General features: G+C 41.2%; 2 protein-coding genes across 2 annotated transcripts; both read left to right on the forward strand.

The window, feature by feature from the left end:
* The first annotated feature begins 1,366 nt into the window (after nucleotides 1–1,366).
* On the forward strand, nucleotides 1,367–14,183 carry LOC127601088 (diacylglycerol O-acyltransferase 1-like). The gene is made up of 17 exons (XM_052066099.1): nucleotides 1,367–1,811; nucleotides 2,298–2,385; nucleotides 4,856–4,896; nucleotides 5,364–5,449; nucleotides 6,604–6,656; nucleotides 6,983–7,088; nucleotides 9,972–10,100; nucleotides 10,238–10,306; nucleotides 10,419–10,522; nucleotides 10,719–10,757; nucleotides 10,862–10,903; nucleotides 10,985–11,029; nucleotides 11,166–11,278; nucleotides 11,534–11,599; nucleotides 12,348–12,435; nucleotides 12,551–12,613; nucleotides 13,026–14,183. The coding sequence occupies exons 1-17, from the start codon at nucleotides 1,570–1,572 to the stop codon at nucleotides 13,173–13,175; spliced, it is 1,524 nt and encodes a 507-aa protein (XP_051922059.1). The 5' UTR covers nucleotides 1,367–1,569; the 3' UTR covers nucleotides 13,176–14,183.
* A 184-nt stretch (nucleotides 14,184–14,367) lies between these two features.
* gpr20 (G protein-coupled receptor 20) lies at nucleotides 14,368–21,910 on the forward strand. Its single transcript, XM_052066148.1, has 8 exons — nucleotides 14,368–15,042; nucleotides 15,776–15,894; nucleotides 18,021–18,596; nucleotides 18,679–18,945; nucleotides 19,165–19,409; nucleotides 20,349–20,433; nucleotides 20,512–20,637; nucleotides 21,562–21,910. Exons 3-8 carry the CDS (start codon nucleotides 18,384–18,386, stop codon nucleotides 21,745–21,747), a joined length of 1,122 nt encoding a protein of 373 aa, XP_051922108.1. The 5' UTR covers nucleotides 14,368–15,042; nucleotides 15,776–15,894; nucleotides 18,021–18,383; the 3' UTR covers nucleotides 21,748–21,910.
* Nucleotides 21,911–22,296: the final 386 nt, after the last annotated feature.

Consider the following 22,296-nt stretch of genomic DNA (forward strand, 5'->3'; position numbering starts at 1 on the left):
TCAAACAATCTTTGGACCGAGACATCAGTCTATCACTTGAGCCTGCAGCAAATCTTGTGAGACTTCGGATCAGATGCTTTGAGGACCAAACGGATTAACTCCTAAACTGCATTTTGCATTTTTGGCTTTTTTCATAAAGTGGAAAAGTGTGAAGCGGCATGGTGATTGACTGGTTAGCAAGTCCGCCTCACAGTGCAGAGGTGAGGGGTTCAATTCCACGGTCTGGCCTTCCTATGTGGAGTCCGCATGTTCTCCCCGTGCAGACATGGGTTTTCTCGGAGTATTCTGGTTTCCTCCCACATTCCAAAAACCTGCATGGTAGGTTATTTGAACACTCTAAATTGTCCGGAGGTGTGATTGTGAATGGTTGGTTGTCTATTTGTGCCCTGCAATCGGCTGGCAATCAGTTGTGGGTGTACTGCTCAAAGACAACTGGGATAAACTCCAGCATGCCCGCGACCCTCGTGAGGATAAGCGGACTAGAAAATGAATGAATGGATGGATAGATGGATAGATGTTTCCAAGCAGAAAATTTGTGTCAAAATCTGAACAAATCAGAAGGCAACAACAACATATTCTAAGTTGCACTTTAGAGTTGAAGAGTTTCATGTGACTTATAAAGTTACAATTGATCTATGATCTTGGATCTCTTATCCCAACAACCACAGGCACCGAGACCTCATTACTCTTAAAGACAACCGATTCGACAGAGAAGACTGATAAAGCTGAATCAATGCCCGTGATCACTTGCCTTCTTGACATGTAAAAGCGTACTGAAGAAGAAAAGACAGAAGGGACGGTCTCATTGAAGGAACTCTTTCAAGCAGTTTAATCGTAACGAGGACAGTGGAGATTGAACTCGAACTTTTCCATTCAAATAGTTATTAATTAAGAATATATCGTACTTTCATCATGCTACAGTAGTTGAATTTGAGGTTCTATGCCTTGTTTTTGACTCTTAATTCAATCCAATTTATTTGCAGCTTGTTCTCAATCCAAAGCAGCCAATGGATATATAAACTTGTTTTGATTGTTAAATTCAGATGGTGTGGCTTTTAATCAGTGTGTTTTGTAGTCTGGAAATTAGGTTACGTCTTTGGACGTGAGCGTGTCCGCCATATTTGATGTGGCATGCCCCCCCCCCCCCCCCCCCCCGGTAAACTAAATTTACATTTGTAGGCAAATTTCGATGAGATGGTCACTATTTCAGTAGTCATACTTTTTAAATGGAAAATTGGTGACGTGGCTCACCAAACGTTTCGGGGAAAACTGCTTAGTGTGTCTGTCTACTATGAATACCCCCTCAGGACTAGTCATTGGGTTCAGTGTCAGATTACAGTACTGCCTTCTACTTGCGTCACATATTCAATGACGTCATGTCACTCCTACCTGTTTTGGGACAGTGAGGAAGTTCCACTTTTGGGTGGATTTGTTTGACAGCTAGCGTATCCTACCCACTTGTATTTGTCTTCCACTCCATGCAGAATCAAGCATGCTACTCCTCGAAGTGAAGTGAACGAGCGAAGGGAACTTGCGCCTTAAAACCTTTTGGTGTTGCTTTTCTCGAACATGGCACATATGGACACGACCGGGGCCTTCAGTCGCAAGAGAAGGGCCACGTTTGCGGCGGGGAGAGGAGCGAGTCTAAAGCTGATGAATGAGAAGTGTATGTCGGCGAGTCAGTTTTCAGTGGCCGCTGGCCGAAAAACGGACAGCGAGGCAGCCAAAGTTGACCGCCTGTGGGAGACAGCCCGGCCCACAACAAAGTGTGACAAAAAGAAACGTAACAATGACATAAACGACAGATTGAGGTGAGTTATATGGAGTTTTTCAAAAAAGAAAAAAAACTTACCGAAAGTTTGTTATGGTGTTTTTGGTCCAGCATCGGACACATATATATGTTCATGTTAGCTCGTTTGCTTGCTGGAATCCCAAATCCTCATTGTAACTGGAACTGCACTTGTAATATTTCACACCAAAAAATTGAGAAAGTTGAACTCTGATGAACGTGCTTAAAGAAATAACGCGTGTAAACCAGTTCTATGGTAACGAGTAACTTAACATTTTCAGGTGCACAGGTGCACTAAATCATTTTGGCAAATCGGTGATGGCTATGTTAACATGATTGGCTTAGCGATGCGGCATTCAAGGACTTCAATAAACTGTTGTTTGAATAGCGTTCGTTCAGGAGTTGCACCAACATTTCTTTTTACAATCAACGTCATAGTTCCAGTCAACACCACACCTAAATGACAACTGATAGATTCAACTGTCGTTTTTATTCTTACCCCATCAAGCTGTCACAAGACACAAGAGTCCCTGCTGTCTTCATCCAGTGGTTTCAGTAACTACAGAGGCATTCTAAACTGGTGCGTGGTAATGCTGGTAAGAGAACGCTTTTTAGGATATTCACATTATGCCATGGATACATTTATTCACATATGTTCAATATAGCTTGCCTTTATGAGGGGTTATTGGTTATTTTGAATGAGAGGAGGGACACAACCTCAACTCTTGTTGCAAAGAAATTTTGAACATTTTCAAAATTGGATGACGACAAGAAAAACTGTTTGCATCAATGAAGACAGTTGGGTAATATCTGGTGAACTGAACCCTGACAGAATAAAACCAACAGTCACAATGTGCATACACATACGGTACTTGCAAACCTTTGCCGCTCAGTGAGATACCAGCTATTACCAGGTGTTCCTTGCCTCTGCCCAAAGTGAGCAGGGATAAGCTCCAGCTCACCCGTGACCCAAATGAAGACAAGGGCACTACAGTATGCTGTATATATATGAGTGAATAAATCTAACATGCATGGTGTTGGAATGTGGAAGGAAACTGCAGTACCTGGAGAAAACACACACATGGCTGCTGTTCATCATGTTCCATTTGTTGGAATGTCTGATTGCAAGCTATGTTAATACTCAATATTAAACAAAGGACAACCATTTAAATATACCTGTAATCTCTAATCGCTCTTTCTATGACTTTCTATGACTCGGTGGTGGCCTCGGCCTTCAATTATGGCATTGTCTGCCGGTCAGGCAGCATCTCAGCCCGGGACAGAAAGAGACTGGAGCGACTGGTCAGGAAGGCCAGTTCTGTCCTGGGCTGCTCCATTGACACGCCAGAGGAGGTGGGCAACAGAAGGATGCTAACTAAGCTAAAAGCTATGATAGACAGTCCCTCGCACCCTCTCCAGCCCGCCCTGACAGCACTGTGTTGCTCCTTCAGCCAGAGGCTGTTACACCCGCGCTGTAAAAAGGAGAGATACCGACGCTCGTTCCTACCGACAGCTGTCAGGCTGCTGAATAAAAATAACAACAATAATAATAAAAATAATTAAATGATGTGATGTGTGTGATATGAAAAACAATTGTAAATAGCACTGCGATTTATCCATTTTGCACTTAATTGAACTGTGTTTGTTTGTTTTTTCTTCTTTCTTCTTTCTACCCACATTCTTGCTGCTGGAAGATGTAAATTTCCCAAGTGTGGGACAAATAAAGGATATCTTAATCTTAATCTTAATCTTAATCTTAAACCCCCTCAGCACACTGCTGTCTCCAAATCTGTAGCTAGGGATTGAAAAAAAAATAGTGCAACAAAATATTGACAAATTAGGCATTGCCATCCAAAAATAACTTGACTAACTATGTTGAGGTTAACGACTTTAAATATAGTACTCTCGAGTGGCCCAGTGGTTAGCGTGTCGACCTCACAGTGTAGAGGTACCGGGTTAGACTCCAGCTCCGGCCTCCCTGTGTGGAGTTTGCATGTTCTCCCTGTGTGACTGTGTGGGTTTTCTCCGGGTACTCCGGTTTCCTCCCACATTCCAAAAGCATGCACGGCAGGCTGATCGAACATTCCAAATTGTCCCTAGGTGCGAGTGCGGATGGTTGTTCGTCTATGTGTGCCCTGCGATTGGCTGGTAACTGGTTTAGGGTGTCCCAAGCCTACTGTCCGTAGACAGCCAGGATAGGCTCCAACAACCCTTGTGAGGATAAAGCGGTTCAGAAAATGTATGGATGGATTGTATGCTATTTGTTAAGATCAAATGTATTGTGCTCTGAGTAGTAGTAGTAACAGGAGTAGTAGTAGCAGTAGTTTAAAAAAAAGATTGCTTTTAGTTTCATAAACATTTGCATCTAAGATCACTCACTTTGTCTTATCCATTGTCAGAATTGGTCTTTTGCCAGCTTGAACACTATAAATATACATCTTGGCAAGGTGTTTTGTTTTTGATCGATAGTCCCCTTAATGTGCTTTGAGTAAGTTTGACAGTGTGGTCAGATCTACCTCAGTCCAGATAAAATGCACTTTATGTACTCACAACCCAGATTATTTCAAGGTATGGCACAATGTTAGGTTAACACAATTCCCAGATAACAGAATTGTGTCTTCTCTGTTCAGATAAGAGACTGAATGTGAGCGAATAGGAGCAGGGATGCAGCTGCAGCAAAGCCTGCCTGCTACTAATCCAGCCTTTGAACACAGATCGTTGTGTTCATCACGAGAGGTTTTCTCTTCATTCCTACTGAACTTCTGTCCCATCCCCAGGCATGGAGCCTTTGTGTGGGGTAATGAGATATCACCATCCATTCACAAATAGAAAGAGTGAGCCAGAGTCAAAAAAAAAAAGACTGATGAGAAAAAAGTAGGATAAAGTGGAAGAAAAATTTGAGGCAAGGAAGAAGAAAATAGAAAATATAACCCGGTGATGAAAGAAGTGACAGAGAGCAAGTGAAAAGTGCCATTTTGCAGAAGCAAAACCTGTAACTGTAACCTGTTACTATTTATTTATTTATTTATTTATTTATTTGTTTGTTTGTTTGTTTGTTTGTTACAGATACTTAGTAATGCCCGACTCTTCCTAGAAAACCTCTTAAGGTAAGCATGCTTAGCTTTTAAATCCCATCTGCATTTTATACAACTGGTATTGAGTAATCTTTTTATTTCATGACATTTATTTTACTGGGTCAAAGAACTTTGTGCACGGTGACACTAAGTATTTCCCACGGAAAGGTCAACTGGTTTAACACTTTCCACAGTCAATAATGTTACAAGTTACTGAAACGTCATTCGAGTGAAAAATAACCGCTGATGTTAAACGTCTGATAAACAGAGATTCGCTCATATTTTAGGTGCAAAGTGACTATTTCTGGGCAGTCTGGAGCCCTCTCTTTTGCCAAATTTATGAGGAAGATAATTAAAAGAAAAATATTCATTCAACTGGTGAACTTTTTTTGAAGAGGAACTGCTCTCCTAAGCGGGCGGAGTTGTGTGATTTCAGTTCATCACTTTCTTCATCTTTTTGTAATCTCTTTAACGCTTGTGTTCTAATTATTTTTGAATAGATATGGGGTTCTGGTGGACCCTATTCAAGTGATTTCCTTATTCTTGAAGGACCCCTACAGCTGGCCAGCAGTGTGCCTGGTAATTGGTACGTGCAAAACACATACAGCTTTTTCTTTTTTCCGAAATATTGTAAAATGATCAGTGATAATGACACTTACAGCATATTGATGTCTTCAAAAATATTAACCTTAATTCAGTAATTTCTTTTAGCATGGAGAATTATACAAAGGAAAATTTAGATTTGTGAAATTAAGGAGTCCATCATTATATTAGATTCTATGTACAGTAAAATTAACTCGACCACGGACCATGAGAAAATGACTTAACTTGCCTTAGTATAAGACACACAGAAGCTCATATACACACACGCACACACACACATTTTTTGAAATACATAAAGTGAGGTAAAGTCTGCAGTGCATGGTGCAGCTGACTTTGTCTCCTGAGGGATGCCCACTTGGCCAATATACTGATATACCGCATAGGTATTGTGCAACATATGCTGCTCTCATACCATCTGATCATCCTGACTCTATTTTCAACTACTCATCACTCCCATTCCCAAACTATTGCTGTTTGTCACAGAAAAAAAAACGAATATACTCAAACTCATCTCTTCATACTTTTAAATGTATGTTAGGTTAATAATCCTTGATGAGAGTGAAGACAATATAATGCATTAGAGCAAGTCCTCCATGTATTTCAGGATTTTGCGCAAAACCCGATGGAATGCACACCTGATCTGTGATGTATCACACACCAGTGATAAGAGCAGCTATTATTATAAATGTCAACATTTAATAAACCCTCTCCAGTGAAGCAAAACAGTGGAAATTAATTACTTGTATTACTTGTGTAAGCCTGCATGGCATTTGTATGGTCTGTTCGTGCTCGCTCATTTCTTTTGGCAGGATTGCTATTAAACTGAGTATGATCTATTATTTCTTTGTGAGACCAAAGCCAAGAGGGTTTGTGTGCTTGCTTTAAGGGGGGAGACCATTTGCTGGTAAAAATTGTAATAGACTTTCTTGTAAAGATATAAAATTTAGTCCATAGCTCTCATTCCTTTGGACACCAAATTTGTTGCTGGAATAATGTTGTTGCCTCGAGTATAATATATATTGTGTGATTTCTGTAAAGGTGAAACTTATATTATTTTAATGCTATGCTTGCTACGATGGACAAATGACATTTTCTAAGAAAATACATTGTCATTCATTGACTCATTGTTTTCAACAGTTTCCAATGCCTTTATCCTGGTGGCTCTTTATACAGAGAGACAGTTGTCAAAGGTAAGTCGCACAAACCCAGTTTTTGGATTATTTTTCTAAAACCATCCTTTAATACTGACTCAGCATCCCATTTGCCAGCAAAACAAAGTTAGTTCCACCATCTACATTTAGGACATTCAGTCGTACTCTAGCTGTTACAAAACTAAAGCCTTTTAAAACTTTACCATCATAAAGTCATCATATACTTGTAATACTCCAATAATCAAATCATTCGCACAATATATAGGTACCTGTAACATCACTGGCAACACAATATGTTTGACCTTGGTGGCTTATTTATTACAACCAAATACGCTGACTGTGTGTGTCTTTCTTGCTCCTCCTAGGGTTCATTCAGTGAGCGTGCGGGCTTTCTTGTCCATAGTGTTAATTTGACTGTCATGCTCACATTCCCTGCCGCAGTGGTACTTGTGGTGCCCTCCACGACCCCAGGTAAAATGTTTTATTCTTTTTTACCGTTCTTAAAATGCCATTTCTCATGGCTCTCAATTAGGTGCTAACTCAATAGCATTGCTTTGGGCTAGCTGACTGGAGTACTAGCTTGTCATCTATTCTCACTGAGCACCTGCAACATAGCTATGTGTGAGATTGAAAAAAATGTCAATACAGTAAAGATTAAGAGGGCATTCATATCTTTGTCCTTCGAAGAATCAGTCGATCCATTTGATTGTGCAATAAAAGACGTCTCCTCTAAGCCTGTCATAATTGGAGTCGGTTAGTGCTAATGGACCAGTTGGTCATGACTGGATTGTATCCAGCTGGCAGAGGAAGACAAGGCAAGTATAGGAGGAGGCTAGTCTTGCCATAAAGAGAGTATGCTTTGCAGGAAAGGGTCATCGGGGGTTCACAGTCTTCTGTCTGATGGAAACTGGCACACACACTGGAAACTATAGAATTAATGCACGCACACCAGGCTTTCCAGTGCACTAACAATGAGTGTACATGGTCAGGTTTTATGTTAAGACGACATTTTGAGCACAGTGCCATTGGGAAAATTGAAAAGATGTCATGAACGCTGGCACAATTTTCAACCCATGCAAAAGTACATTCCTAAAGTCACACCAACACCTAAAACGTCATCATGAGTGACTTCAGCATACTCAGAAAAGTTCAGACGCTTCTCACAAAAGGTATATTTCAAATCCAAACTTCAAGTTTTTCATTTCAAAATGGTTCCTCTGAAGTGGAACACAATTGCTCAGCTTTCTCTGCCACACTTGTAGTGTCATGGCAAATTGGACATTCAACACATTGGGAAGCAGCAGTCACGGAATGAGACAATTAACACAATTTATTGCATTCAGTTCTAAAAATGTTTATCACACTTGTTGATCATGATGGAATGTTAAAATGTGACTTAAAGTGTTGTCTCTGCATTTAAAAAAAGTTTGCCGATGAGAACAGTTTTACTGTGGGACACTGGATGTTAATTAGTTCTTATTTCCATTATTCCCCTAGAGAAAACAAAATCTCAGCATCCCTTAACAGGCTCCACTGTAAAGTCATTTACAAGCCACCTGTCCGTTTACGTCCATGTTTAGATGCTGATAGACTACTCGATTATCACCTGCTAGACGACTTGGCCTTCTCATGAGGTCATAACTGCAATGTCCTTACTTAACAGTTCTTTTGTCTCCAGGAGATTCCAAGTCTATGCTTCCCTTACTGCATTGGACTGCAAACATTCATTTGTAGTTTAGTGTGTGTGCGTGCATGTCCATGCTTGCAGTGTACTATGGAAAGGAGAGCCCTCTCGAAAACCTGTGCACAGAGTCCCTTCTTCAGGCTGTTTGCTAATGCTTTTGACGTTGTTTTACCCTTCTCCATAATCAACAGGCCGATGTAAATAAAATCCCCATCAAGGTCAATGTTGTCAGCTAACCCCCAAAAGTTTCACACTACTGTATTAACATAATGCAGCATGGTGAGTACAGAGTCTTGACATTGCTTCTGTCCTTTAGTCATCAGTCTAGTGCAGCCATGGATCATTTTATGAGACACATTATGAGGCTGATAATGGGTTTCTTGCAAATACATGATAATTTGGTTGTTCTATGGCATGCATTACGCTAAAATGTTGACTTTGGCATTGAGATTAATTTCATGTCCAAACATCACAAAAGGCAGAAAGTGTCGCTGCTGCTTTTTGTCATCCCCGCTGCCTTCGCCTCTGACTGGGAGCTGAATGAGTAAAGGAGTCAGCCCATCTGTCTGTTCTCCTCCTAGCTCTGCTGTTCACACCGGAAGGGCAGTACAAGAGGGCAGGTGTGTGTGTATATAAGACCACCAAGTGTGTGTTGTGTATGCACACACACTTGGCTCCACAGCGGCCAATATAAAAGAGGGAAGAACAAAACCGCAGTTATTGCTATCTTGAACACATACGCTTCAATATTTCTTATGTTTCTTTTGACCTTAAATTACCATTTGTCTTTGTGTTCTGGAAAGACTTACAGCATATTATGGTCCAGAAAAGGGGAGCTTGGCAATATATTCTTTTTTTTGTAATTGCAGCCATTTTTTTGTAGAGTACCTCAATTTCCTACAGCGCTGAAGTATTTGGACAAAGCACGTCATTGTAAATATGAGAAAATGTTTAATCCTCGGGGTGTCACTCTTCGGTGCCTTTGAGACGTCCCAAATTCTCCACCAAAATGTTCATTTTCCGTTGAACTTCAGAGTCATTGTATGAAGATGTTATGGTCTTCGAAATCAATTTTGATCAAGCTGCCACACTTTCGATTAGACAATATACATGTACCTGACAACAGCAAAATATGTCAGCTTGCTGAGAGGGTGGACATTTTTGTTAACATTCCATGAGCGCAACAAGTTTGAACATTGGAGAGCAACAAGATATACAGTAAATTGACTTACTGTAACTCCAAAGTTTCCCATTGACATTTTGTTGTTTTTATATTAATGTATTAATTGTTTTTAGAGAAGGAGACATCAGAGAAATAGTTTGTGAACTTAATGGCAGTTTTATGTGTTGGATGGAAAGTTGATGTCATCACTGCGTGTGCGACTATGATCACCGGTAGCTTGTCTGGTGGCTACGTTAGCCAGAGCGACAGATGGCATCCGAATAGGATCGGCTGTGATTTGACGCCAGGCGTTCTGACCTGCACCTTACTCTGCTGGCACAGCAGTCTTCATGTGTGTGCCTACCGCACGTGTTCAATTATATTAGTGCGATAAAATGTGTGAGTGTGACCCTCTGCCGGCAAACTACCGCTCTTGCTTCAATATCTCATCATTGTGCCATTCACACATTGGATGTTGACATGCCATCCTCCTTTTCTCCCCTTTCAGTTGGAGGTGCCTTTGCACTCGGTACCTACACCATTCTCTTCCTAAAGCTCTACTCCTACAAGGACGTCAACATGTGGTGTCGGCAGCTGAGCACCATGAAGGCCAAGAAACTGGCTAGGTCTCTGTCTTGTAAGTGACACAAACTTGCCAATGGCCTTTGCTCGCGTGCTTCCAGTGACATCTATAGGCAAGCATGTGTTACCACAGCATTACTGGTTTGAAATTGATCTGTGGCAGACCTTCATGTATTGTTGTTTTGTCCATAGGTCCATCATCCAAGTACTTCAACGTAGATGACCATAAAGTTTGTTACCCTGGCAACCTTACGATGAGAAGTACTTTTATTTTGTTTGTGTGATCAGTATTTTTTTTCTGTGATTGATTACTTCTGTAAAAAAGAAAAAAAAATCAAAGTGTCACATGTAATTTCTCTTTTGGTGTCTGTAGACCTTTACTACTTTGCCTTTGCTCCGACTCTATGCTACGAGCTCAACTTTCCTCGCTCTCCTAAGATCCGCATGAGTTTCCTCCTGAGGAGACTTTTTGAGATGGTAAGAAGATATTTAATCCATCTATTACTGATTGTTTTTTTAAAAGTCAAATTAGCCAGCATCCACATTAGGACATGAATTACTTATTCGAGGGAAAATAATTAACAATTTAAAGTCTCTACTGTTCTTGGGAATAGTTTTCAAACTGTTGGAGTACTAACACATTGACATTTTAACTGTGTGTGTATACCTCCAGGTCTTCCTCATCCAGATGTTAGTGGGTCTAACTCAACAGGTACAAGTTTTTTTTTCTGAAATCACTTCAGTGTCTCTTTTGAAGATGAAATGATGGTGCATATTTGAGAATATCCTTACACATTTTTTACCTCTCTCCTCTAGTGGATGATTCCCATCATTGAAAGCTCTATGAAGCCGCTGGAGGTGAGAATCGAACATGACAGGCAGTTACAGAATTGTTTTGAATGTGTAACAGTTTTTTCTCTTTCCTCACTTGAATTGGAGGACATGGATCTATCTCGGATGACTGAGAGACTTCTAAGATTGGCTGTGAGTAAAAAACATATCAACATGGGCTAGGTGATAGAGCGGGCTGATAACAGATGGCAAGATATTATTATTTTTGAAATATTATTTCATGCGGTACCGCCTTCTCGTGTTTATATGGATCCCTGTCTCTCTATAGGTTCCCAACCACTTGCTTTGGTTGATGTTTTTCTACTGGTTCTTCCACTCTTCTTTGAACTTCACAGCAGAGCTTCTGCGCTTCGGAGACCGACAGTTCTACAAAGACTGGTGGTAAATATTTTGCTGTTGTCGTTTGCATATTTCATTTTCATGAGGTTTTCAGTGGACCGGTTACTGTAATTCATGGCTGTGAATGTGGTGAGTGACAGTTGATCATTTTGAAAAGCCTCGGGGGTATCAGAGGGTATTAAAAGTGTCTGATAAAGTTTTTTTTCCATCATATTAATGAAAGTGTCATACCCACTGATCCATTATTTAGGTTCTGTAAAGCCTCAGTATCCTTTTTTTCCCCGACTCATCTTTCAGGAACTCTGAGTCGGTGACATATTTCTGGCAGAACTGGAACATCCCCGTTCACAAGTGGTGTCTCCGGTGAGTTATTCACACACTTAAACTTGGAGACGGCACAGTGAAATTCCTTGAAGAAAACTCAGGGGAGCATTTAGTTTGATGCAAGCAGACTGTACATGACACTATGATGTGTTTGGAAAATGACTTGAAAGAAAGTGCAAGTCACAAGTACAACACATGAAAAAAAAGAAAAAACAAACAGCAGAGAAAATGCGGCATCGTTATCCAAAGCAAAGTCGTCTTTTGCAGCTTTTAATGAGTAGCGGTATTTCATGTCAGTTATTGAAGATACCGTAATTAACCATGACTTATTTGAATGAGTATAACATTTACAGTACATCCAGTAACCTACTGCAAACGCCATATTTTGATCTTTTCTTGCCTTCCTTTTTCAATATTGTTCACACACTGACGTTAAACAGGCAACCGTCTCTTCCTATTGCACATTCAGAGATCAAGTATCAATCAATACGTTATTCGAGATCCTCTCAGAAAACCACGAGTACCAATATGTCTGTATTATAGGGCCCCCAGGTGGCCAAGGATGATTTGAAATACGTGTTTTGCATCACAAACATGGTCAAAAATGAATTAAACTTGTATATCAAAGCACCACTAGCTACAGATATAGACTACTGCTTGATAGCTGTGTTTTGGTATTATCCATAGCGAAACATCAATGGAATATTCGGTGGCAAGTAGAGTGACTCTGTGATTCCATCAATGTATGTCTTGAAATGTCAAGCTCCAAGACGTGTTCATGTTGCAGGCACTTTTACAAACCGTTGCTGAGGAGAGGTTTTAGTCAGATAGTCAGCCAGTCAGCAGTCTTCTTCTTGTCGGCGTTCTTTCACGAGGTACAGAAGAGCCCATGAACTAACCCTCTGCTCATGCAAACCTGTAGAAGCAGATGTAAAGTTTCAAGTGTTCAATGCCATCTGTTGGTGCCCCCACCCCCTATCTGTGTGTTAGTATCTGGTGAGTGTTCCTCTGAAGATGTTCCGACTGTGGGCTTTCATGGGCATGATGGCTCAGGTAAGGTGATTTGGAATCTGAATGCTGTGAATGTATGTATTAAAATTCTAACTGTGCTATTGTTTTGTGATGTTGTTACAAATAGTTTAAAAAAAGTAAAAAGTAATGATTGCTTAATGTTGAATTTAGTTGTGCATATAATCATAATTGTAAAATAAAAATATACTTGCATAGCAGTACTCATAACAGCAAATGACATTATGTTTAATAATAATTTGCCATTTTCTTTCCTTATTGGTTGTCTTGGAGAAATGTTACATTGGCTTCAACTTAAAGTTTCATCGCCAAATATGGTTCCCTGTCCACCTTTTGAGCATAGCAGCACATGTTTGATCTCGAATGGAATTACAATACAATTTCTTCTCTCGCACTCCTAGTAAACATCAATGTTGATGTCTTTATTTTTCATTAGCTTCCGTTAGCCTGGTTTGTTGGCCATCACCTGCGTGGTAACTACGGCAACGCTGCAGTGTGGATTTCACTCATAATTGGTCAACCTTTTGCCATCCTGATGTACGTCCACGACTACTACGTCTTGCATTACCGACAAGAGACCCACTGATCTGAAGTTGATTCTTTGTCTCTCTCTGAGTCTTCAACATGCAAGCAGACACTCGAGTCTATTTTGCCATGGCAGCCATAAGCCTTACATTAACTTTAATGTTGGAGACCAACTATTTTTTTGCAAATATGAGCTTTTCGAGTTTTTATAATGTCACTCTTGATAAATATTTAGAAATTTTCTTTTTTCTCTCTTTTCCTTGGTATGTCAAAATTATCTTCAGGTGACTTTTTTGTTTGCCAGTGTCCTTGCGCAATTTGTTCTCACTTTAACTTACTTGAAAATGGTGCATCGAAAATGAAAACTGTTTTTCCATTTACTGCACACCTGAAACTGAACATGCTGCACCAAAACACCATATTTTGCTATGAAACCCGTTTTTATTTCCGTTAATGCACTTCCGTCTATACATTTCCGTAAGAACGGACTTCTGAAAAAAACTTCAGCCTCATGTGTTCTTCCCTGTTCTTTTCCTTTCCTGTGATGCATTTGTAAAAAAAGTGAATAATGGAAAATGTTCATGCTGACTATGTTTGAAGTGCCTTCATAAACATAATAGTGGACTCATTATCAGGTTTTGTCAAAATGTTACTGTGAAATGAGCGCAAAAAAAAGTATGCGGTGAGATTGTTTTATGGTAGTTTGTATTTCCTGTTATATTTTCAATAATGTTCGTGCAAAAAAAATCCTGTTGCTGTGGTGTCAGTAGATATTTTTTTAATGACTCAGCTTTCTTTGGTTTCTTTTATTTGAATACATATTTGTATTTCAAGTTTTTGATGAAGAATTAGACTCTAATAATGTACAGTAAATTGTGTTGAATAGTGGGTTGACAAACACGTGGATGTAGACCTCCTCCAAACGAACCACCCTTTTGAATTCGCTGCTAACCTCAAGTTTGTACAAATGTTCCGTGTTCTCATCATCATCACGACATGAGGACAAGTCTGAGTCTGCTTTTCTTCACTCTGACGTTGAATTCAATAGAAAGCCTGCAGCAATCACAAAGTGTCTGTACATGTGTGATTTGTTAGATATATGCATGTGCTGTACTGTAAAAGAGAGTTGGGTTATATGAGGCAAAGAGATAATAATTCATATAATGTATGCCGTTGCCTGTACAATAATAAATAAATGTACATTTTATATATATATATATATATATATATATATATATATATATATATATATATAAAAGACAACAGACAGTTTTGCGTGCATGCGGTCCTTTCACCAACATCTGAACATTCCATCAAATTTGGGGGTAAAAAAAAAAAATCAACATGCTGCAAAAGGAGCCTAGTGAAGGACAGACCCCTCCATCTATCAGCCCCTCATCCCTGACAAAAGCATCACATCATGCATCATGAGAACAGAGGCAGAGACGTAAACGGTGCAGAAACTTTACCGTCTGGCATCCATCATCTGCTAATTCCTGACAGGAACAGTCTTTCAGTTCTCCTTGCTTGACTCACACTGTGGAATGTCATTGTTGACCCTCACACCCCCCGCAACAAAACACATCATTCTCTGATCCTCCTGTCATTTCTGTCATAATGTGTTCAAATACAGATAAACACCCCCGCTCAATTTTTGACTGCATTCACTTGCTTTCACAATTTTTTTTGTGGGGGGGGGGGGCGTCACCCTTCACTTCTTTTCTGTCGCCTGTGTCCTGCGTCTTTTCTTTGTGTCGTTTCTCAGTAACAGGTTGATCCATGGCTCCTTGTCCAGACATCCGTTATTCCGGATGTTTCCAAGGAACGTTGCCAAGCTGTGAGTGATGATGATCCTCTCGACAGGAAATCAGGAGACACAAACCTGTCTCATTCTGTCACATGGGATGTAGCAGAGGCCTGGGCGTGAGGTATAAAAAGACTTTTGATGCAAGGTATTTGTAAATCTATACACGTGAGGCAAATATGTGAAGTTTTGTTGTTTTCTTGCTATGGTGGGAAAGTAATTTGATTGTCATTGATTGCAAGAATCGACCGTTCTACTCTTATGACAGTATTTTTATATATTTATTTATTTAAATAAAATTCATATCCCCATTAAGTGTAAATTTGTTTTTGTTTGGTGGAAATGACGAGACGATCACAGGTATCAACATTTTCCCCTCAATGTGGGGTGGCCAAGGAGTGACCAGGATTGGCTATTGCCGCCCCTGGCTGAAGCAAGGCAGGAACCCAGATTTGAACCTCTAACCTCAGAACTAAGAAGCTGAAATGCTCCCACCTAGTTTACCATTTGCCCATATGTTTACGTAACTTGTGATATTAGCATACAGTTCACATGAACATGCTTGTCTGATCAAAAGGTAAACAAATACTCGGACTTCCTGTCTGAGGACCAAACGGGATATTTAAAGTCAGGGAAAGGGAGGGAGGGATGTTGGAAGACACTGAAGGGGCAGATGGGAACTTAAGAGGCACGTTAATAGGCGGAGAAAGACAAACTTGAGACACTGAGAGGCAGGATGGCACACAAAAGAAGGCTTTGGTGAATATAAAGAGGAAGCTGCGCATGGAGCAGCAGTAGGAAAGAAGCTGCAGGGACACAAGATGATGATGATGATGATATTTTGTCTGAACTTGTAGGGCAAGTTGAACAGAAACAATGACTGCAAAGCCCTGCTTGGAAAACTTCACTGCATCAAGGATTTGAGCCCATCTGATCGACTCGGTCTCCTGCTGGGCTCATTGTGTTTTCTCTCAAGGTACGTTTAAAGAAGATCCTCTCTATTCTTGTATGATCGCTTTAGACCTGATCTGGGTTGCCTAAAGAAAAAAAAAAAGATGCTTGCACTGAGCATAAACTACCTGTTTACTGCTTTTAATCTTACAGTACAATCCTCCCTTTGAAATACAAAAATGATTTGAGTTTTTACAGAAATGTACGCCGTTGAGGCAAATCTACAGGGTTGTATTCCCATCCTGCAACCAGAGCAGTTATGACACTTAAATCAAAGTTATTGCGGAAACAAAAGGTGTCAATTGCCTTGAGGGGCTCTCTAAAATGCAATAAGATGATGCTGGACTTAGTAGATATTTGTTGCATCACTCCCTTGCTATAGCCCTCTGAGGCTCACACAACACAACCCACACACACACACGCACAAGTTTATAGAGACTCTCACGCTGCTGGAATTTATTTGTGATGTGCCTGGGAGCGCTCCGGACTCTTCTCTATGTCTCTTTGCAGCCATTGCATCACCACTGTGTATGATGTATTTATCGCAACATGCTGACAGTTTGCATTGATATATTGTTTGGAAATATGCGCTAAATAAATGTAGAGTCCATTAGAAGGCCACACAAACATGTTTGCAAAAAAAAAATAAAAATGGGATTGTATATTTAGAGAGGGTGTCTAATAGTGAAACTGGCAATGTTTACACTGTATTTTCATGATCTGTCAAGGGAAATAAGAGCTCCAATGATCGATTACAATCAAACCTCCAAATTCACTCACAGTTTGTTCTGTGATGCTGGTTGACTTCCAAGCTGTTTGTAGTAGAAGTCAATTTTCCCATTGAATTAAAAATGACTATTTGTCTCTGCCACCAACCGTGGCTATCCTCACCCCTTAATTAAAGGTTGAATCAAGGTTTTACTTAAAATTCTAACATTCTCCTTGAGGGGGAGCATCACAAAAATAACATGCCAAAAAAGTGATAAAATAATAACAAAACAGATGTGGAGTGAAACCGTTTGATGCTCACTGAAACAGAAAATGAAGCAGATGTGGAAACACATTGTAGGTTTTAACAAATGCTATATTATAATATATTATATTCTAACAACCATTCACGCTCATACTCGCACCTCGGAACAATTTTTTAGAAGGGGTTCATTAGATTCTTTTGTTGCTTCATTTTAGTTGAGTTAGTATTCGTTTTACCGTAGGTTTTTTTATTCATGCATGGCGAATTTGTCAAATGCAAGATTTTAAAAAAAATAATAATAATAATTGAAAGGATTGTGCAATCAAGTGAACTACAATTCCCGAATGACTGTTCCTTTTTCCAGTATGACTGAACAGTAATCACATTTGAAATCAACTCCAAATGTTATAAAATATATATAAAATGATTTGACGAAACCTAGGTCATGTTTGCTATAATTATAGTTACCTTTAGTTCGTATCATAATTAAGAAATGCGGTTTCAGTTAGCATTTTTTTTATAAGAACTATTGTTTTTGTGTGCGGCCCGGTAGTCCAGTGGTTAGCACGTCGGCTTCACAGTGCAGAGGTACCGGGTTCGATTCCAGCTCCGGCCTCCCTGTGTGGAGTTTGCATGTTCTCCCCGGGCCTGCGTGGGTTTTCTCCGGGTGCTCCGGTTTCCTCCCACATTCCAAAAACATGCATGGCAGGCTGATTGGACGCTCTAAATTGTCCCTAGGTGTGAATGTGAGCGTGGATGGTTGTTCGTCTCTGTGTGCCCTGCGATTGGCTGGCAACTGATCCAGGGTGTCCCCCGCCTACTGCCCGAAGACGGCTGGGATAGGCTCCAGCACCCCCCGCGACCCTAGTGAGGATTAAGCGGTTCAGAAAATGGATGGATGGATATTGTTTTTGTTTCAATCTTTAAGGAAAATGTTTCTTTCTGTTTTAGTTTGACTTATTTCGTTAGTTTTCAGTAACTGTAATAACATTGGTCACAAGTCGGTCGCGGGGCCCATCTCGAGACGCCGTGACAGACAAAGATTCACGCCACAAACACATTCAGTTATGTTTTGTTTGATACATGTGCAAAATGAATGTAAGACAACCGTTCTCATACTGTATGCATGTATTTTTGAACTCATGTATGTGATTTGCACGATTGTCATCGTCCTTCAGGTGCTCACCACCATCAACAACCTTAATCCTCCTCCTGAGCAATCGGCCCCCATTTGGGACTTGCCTCCCCTGCCGGGTCCCACACCCGGTACAACTCACACTGGCGCCTCGTGAGGTTCAGAAGGGCCCTCGCCTGATTATTATTTAAGGAGAGTTGTGGGGCGGCTACTCCCACTCCCTTCCGTTCCAGTGGGGTGAGCGCTGGGTGCCTCACCTTCCGGTGAGACCCCACCTCCTTCCCCGCCGGCTGGTGGGCATTTAGCCGCATCTGGGGGGCCCAAGAGCCGGCGTTCCCCCCTGGCGCCACTCGGAGGCATCCCACCATGTGAGGAGCAACCTTAATAATCATCATCATCATCATCCATGTCCATCATGAGCACTGAGAGTGCAAACAGCACGGCATCCTGGGCTATTATCAACACTTCCCTCGGCAGCCATGCAGACGTGTCCAGTGTCAGCAACACAAGTGGCATGGAAGCATACCTTCAACAATTAGCTCACTTGGACGAGGGACTTTACAATGACTTCTATGGACTTTGGATAGCGCTCATGATCATAAACTCTCTCATTTTCCTGGTATGTGACTCCTGTTTTTTTTCAATGAAGCATTTTGCATATTTGCTCACTCTCATGATGACAAGCCCGCCTCCTATTTCAGGTGGGCATGGTGCTCAACACGTTGGCTCTTTACGTGTTCTGTTTCCGCACCAAGCAGAAGAGCACCTCTGTGATCTACACCATCAATCTGGCCGTGACAGACCTGCTGGTCAATCTCTCACTGCCGACCCGCATCCTGCTTTACTACAGTGGAGGAGCTTGCCTCACCTGCTCTTACTTACACATCTTCAGCTACTTTGTCAACATGTATTGCAGCATCCTTTTCCTCACCTGCATATGCGTCGACCGCTACCTCGCCATCGTGCAGGCAAGTCTGGTGGCAATACTTGTCGTTGGGGAATCATCCTCTTCATGATGTCAAGTCTGAACCATGAGATATTTGACAGAAAGTTACTATTTCTATTTGTACATTTTATATTTATAAAAAAATTTTTCACTGATTTTGACTCTGCCTTGCAATTTTTTTAAATCAACATCAAAAATATGTTTTATGATGTTGATGACTGTAATTTTCATGTCCTTACAGGTGGAAGCATCTCGCCGGTGGCGCAATTCCGGTGTGGCCAAATGTGTGTGTATCTCTGTGTGGCTGTTCGCCATTGTGGTCACCTACTCCTTCCTGTCTATGGCTTTCCAACATACTGGCTGCTGCCTCTCCAAGCTCCTCTTCCTCACCCTCACTGAGTTTTTTCTACCCCTTGTCGTCATCGTTGTGTTCACACTGCGGATTGTATGGGCGCTTGCCGATCATCGCTTGATGCAGCAAAGCAGGTACAACCAACATTATGAATGAATGGTTATTTTTTATTGGTTTTTATTAAGTGTTGGCATATTTAGTGTGCGTTTGCATTTTTTTCCATTTAATTAAAAAGAAAATCACATAGCGATAACACGGCCCTGCAAATTTTTAAAACAATGCTGTAATATACATGCCAGGCCAGTAGATGGCAATGCCACAGTGGCTGAGCAAATACTTTTCAATTAAAAATGGTCTTGAGAATTGAGGTCAATGATAGGCACTTTTGCTGTCAACATCACACATAAGAAATATCTAGAAAGGGCATTTAGCTTCAGAACAAATATGCAGGGCAGATCACATTTCTAAAGCATGTACCATGCCAGTGCTTAGGCCTCATAGTCAGCATTACTGCATTAAAATCTGGGTTGGAGCTGGCAAATGGTGTCATGCCCGTTGCATGTCCAGCTGGAAGATATAGGTATCTGACTAAATCAGGGGTGCCCATTAGGTAGATGCATATCTACCGGTAGATCTAAGACAGCTCATTCATTTGTATAAACCCACTGAAACAAAACAAAACCAAAAAAAACGATACATCAGGGTGATTCTTGTTGAGAAGCTTAGCTCAAGTGTGTAAGATGTGACTGAAAACACCAGTTCCGTTGTCTTAGAGAAACTGTCAGCACAATGTATGACTTGTATGAATGTCTTGCCTTATAGCCAAAAGGTTCTGTGTTTCAATCTGTATTCCGCCCACTTTCCCCAAAGCATGAATTTAAGGTTAACTGGACACCAACACATTTGTCTACAAGCGGACAGCTTGTGATCGACCAGTCGAGGGAGGACCTTGTCTAAAGACTAAGCTTACAATGCAATAAGATCTTCCAATCCAAGTCATATCCGAAGGAAATTACAGAAAAGTGAGCGGAATAGTGCAAGAGTAGATCGTTAGTCCTTGTTTATCCGTGCAGGAAGAGACGCAGGAGGGCGGTCCAGCTACTGACCACAGTCTTAATCATCTTCACCGTATGCTTCACACCGTTCCACGTACGACAGGTGGGTGGGAAGAGCTGGCACGCTCTTATCAATTGCAATTGCCAAGCAGTGATATTGCGTTATGCATCCGGCATATAGGTGGTGGTGTATTTCTACCCTGATATGCCTCACCACGAGATCGTCTACCATTTGACCGTCACACTCAGCAGTCTGAATAGCTGCATGGATCCTGTGGTATACTGCTTTGTGACTAACAACTTCCAGGTAGGATTGCATTTTGTTCAATATACAATACTGCACTGTACAAAAACGATTCCCTAAAATCAAAAGCACTTGAACGCCACAGTGTATGGAATTTAGTGGCATCTAGTGGTAAACTAATATAATGCAATGACCTACGCTCAACGTGAGCGCATTTTGAAGGACACGCACTCTTGTGCCAGACCACAGATCGCAAGCCTAGCGCCAAGTTCCCCAGCAAAGGTGCAAGTAATATGTCATTCTAAAAAACTTATAGTTCTCGGTCAAAGGACGGAGCAGTGCATGGTATGTATTACCTATGCTGTAGTCATGATGTTGAGGAATTACGTTCGATAAGTGTTTCTCCTTCGGGCATCCGTGGCAAAAAGATGGCGGCAAAACATGGCTTGACCTAGAATGACATTTAAAAAATTATATTGATGGGATAGAACATATTTCCTTTACATATCATTGAAATTAGTGGTATTTGTCACAATGACTATTGAAAAATCAACTATTTTCACAACTGACCTTTTGTAAAATAGTATTATGACAGTAGATATAAAAATTCTACACACCTGTTCAAATGCCAGGTTTTGACATAAGGAAAAAGCAAGATTAGAATGATAAGAAAAAAATTTGAACAGAACAGAATAGAATAGAGGGCTGCACAGTGGCCTAGTGGTTAGCAAATCTGTCTCACAGTGCGCAGGTGCAGGTTTCGATTCCGGCTCCGACCTTCCTGTGTGGAGTTTGCATGTTCTCCGGGTGCCAGTGTGGATTTTCTCCGGATACACTGTTAATGAGGCACTCTAAATTGTCCCTAGGCATGAGTGTGTGTGTGATCCACCTTTTTGCATCACTATGAAGCTGAACAGGACAGGTTTAAAAAATAGGCACTCTTTATTCTGTCATTCAGTCATAACAGACTGTTATTTTCCTGCACAGGCAACTATGAGGAATATTTTCCGGCGTGCAGAGGCAGAGCAAAGCAGCGGTGATATCATCAGCATGCAGCACAGTTCCAAGGCCTCAGGAGGGGAGGCTGCCACGGCCATCCCTAGTAATGTGATCATGATGAGCATGATTCCCCCATCACCACAGAAAAGCACTCAGAGGATTCACAAATTGTAACTCACTTGTGGAATTTGCAGCATCAACTGTGGGACGGACACCAATTGGACATCAATGAACAGAATTGATATAACAATCACAATTAATCACGGGAATGTTGAAGACTCACTTCTGGACTGACATTTTGCATTGCAGAAGGAAATAAAGCGGCACAAGGACTTGTATGGTCTTCCGAGCTGTTGATCCTCACTAGGGTCGCGGGGGGTGCTGGAGCCTATCCCAGCTGTCTTCGGGCAGCAGGCGGGGGGGACACCCTGAATTGGTTGCCAGCCAATCACAGGGCACACAGAGACGAACAACCATCCACGCTCACACTCACACTTATGGACAATTTAGAGTGTTCAATCAGCCTGCCATACATGTTTTTGGAATGTGGTAGGAAACCGGAGCACCCGGAGGAAACCCACGCAGGCCCGGGGAGAACATGCAAACTCCACACAGGGAGGCCGGAGCTGGAATCGAACCCGGTACCTCTGCACTGTGAGGCCGACGTGCTAACCACTGGACTACCGGGCCGCCTGACTTGTATGGTCAAATCAATCAAATGAT

This window comes from Hippocampus zosterae, chromosome 5 (assembly GCF_025434085.1).
Source record: "Hippocampus zosterae strain Florida chromosome 5, ASM2543408v3, whole genome shotgun sequence".
Classification (NCBI taxonomy): domain Eukaryota; kingdom Metazoa; phylum Chordata; class Actinopteri; order Syngnathiformes; family Syngnathidae; genus Hippocampus; species Hippocampus zosterae.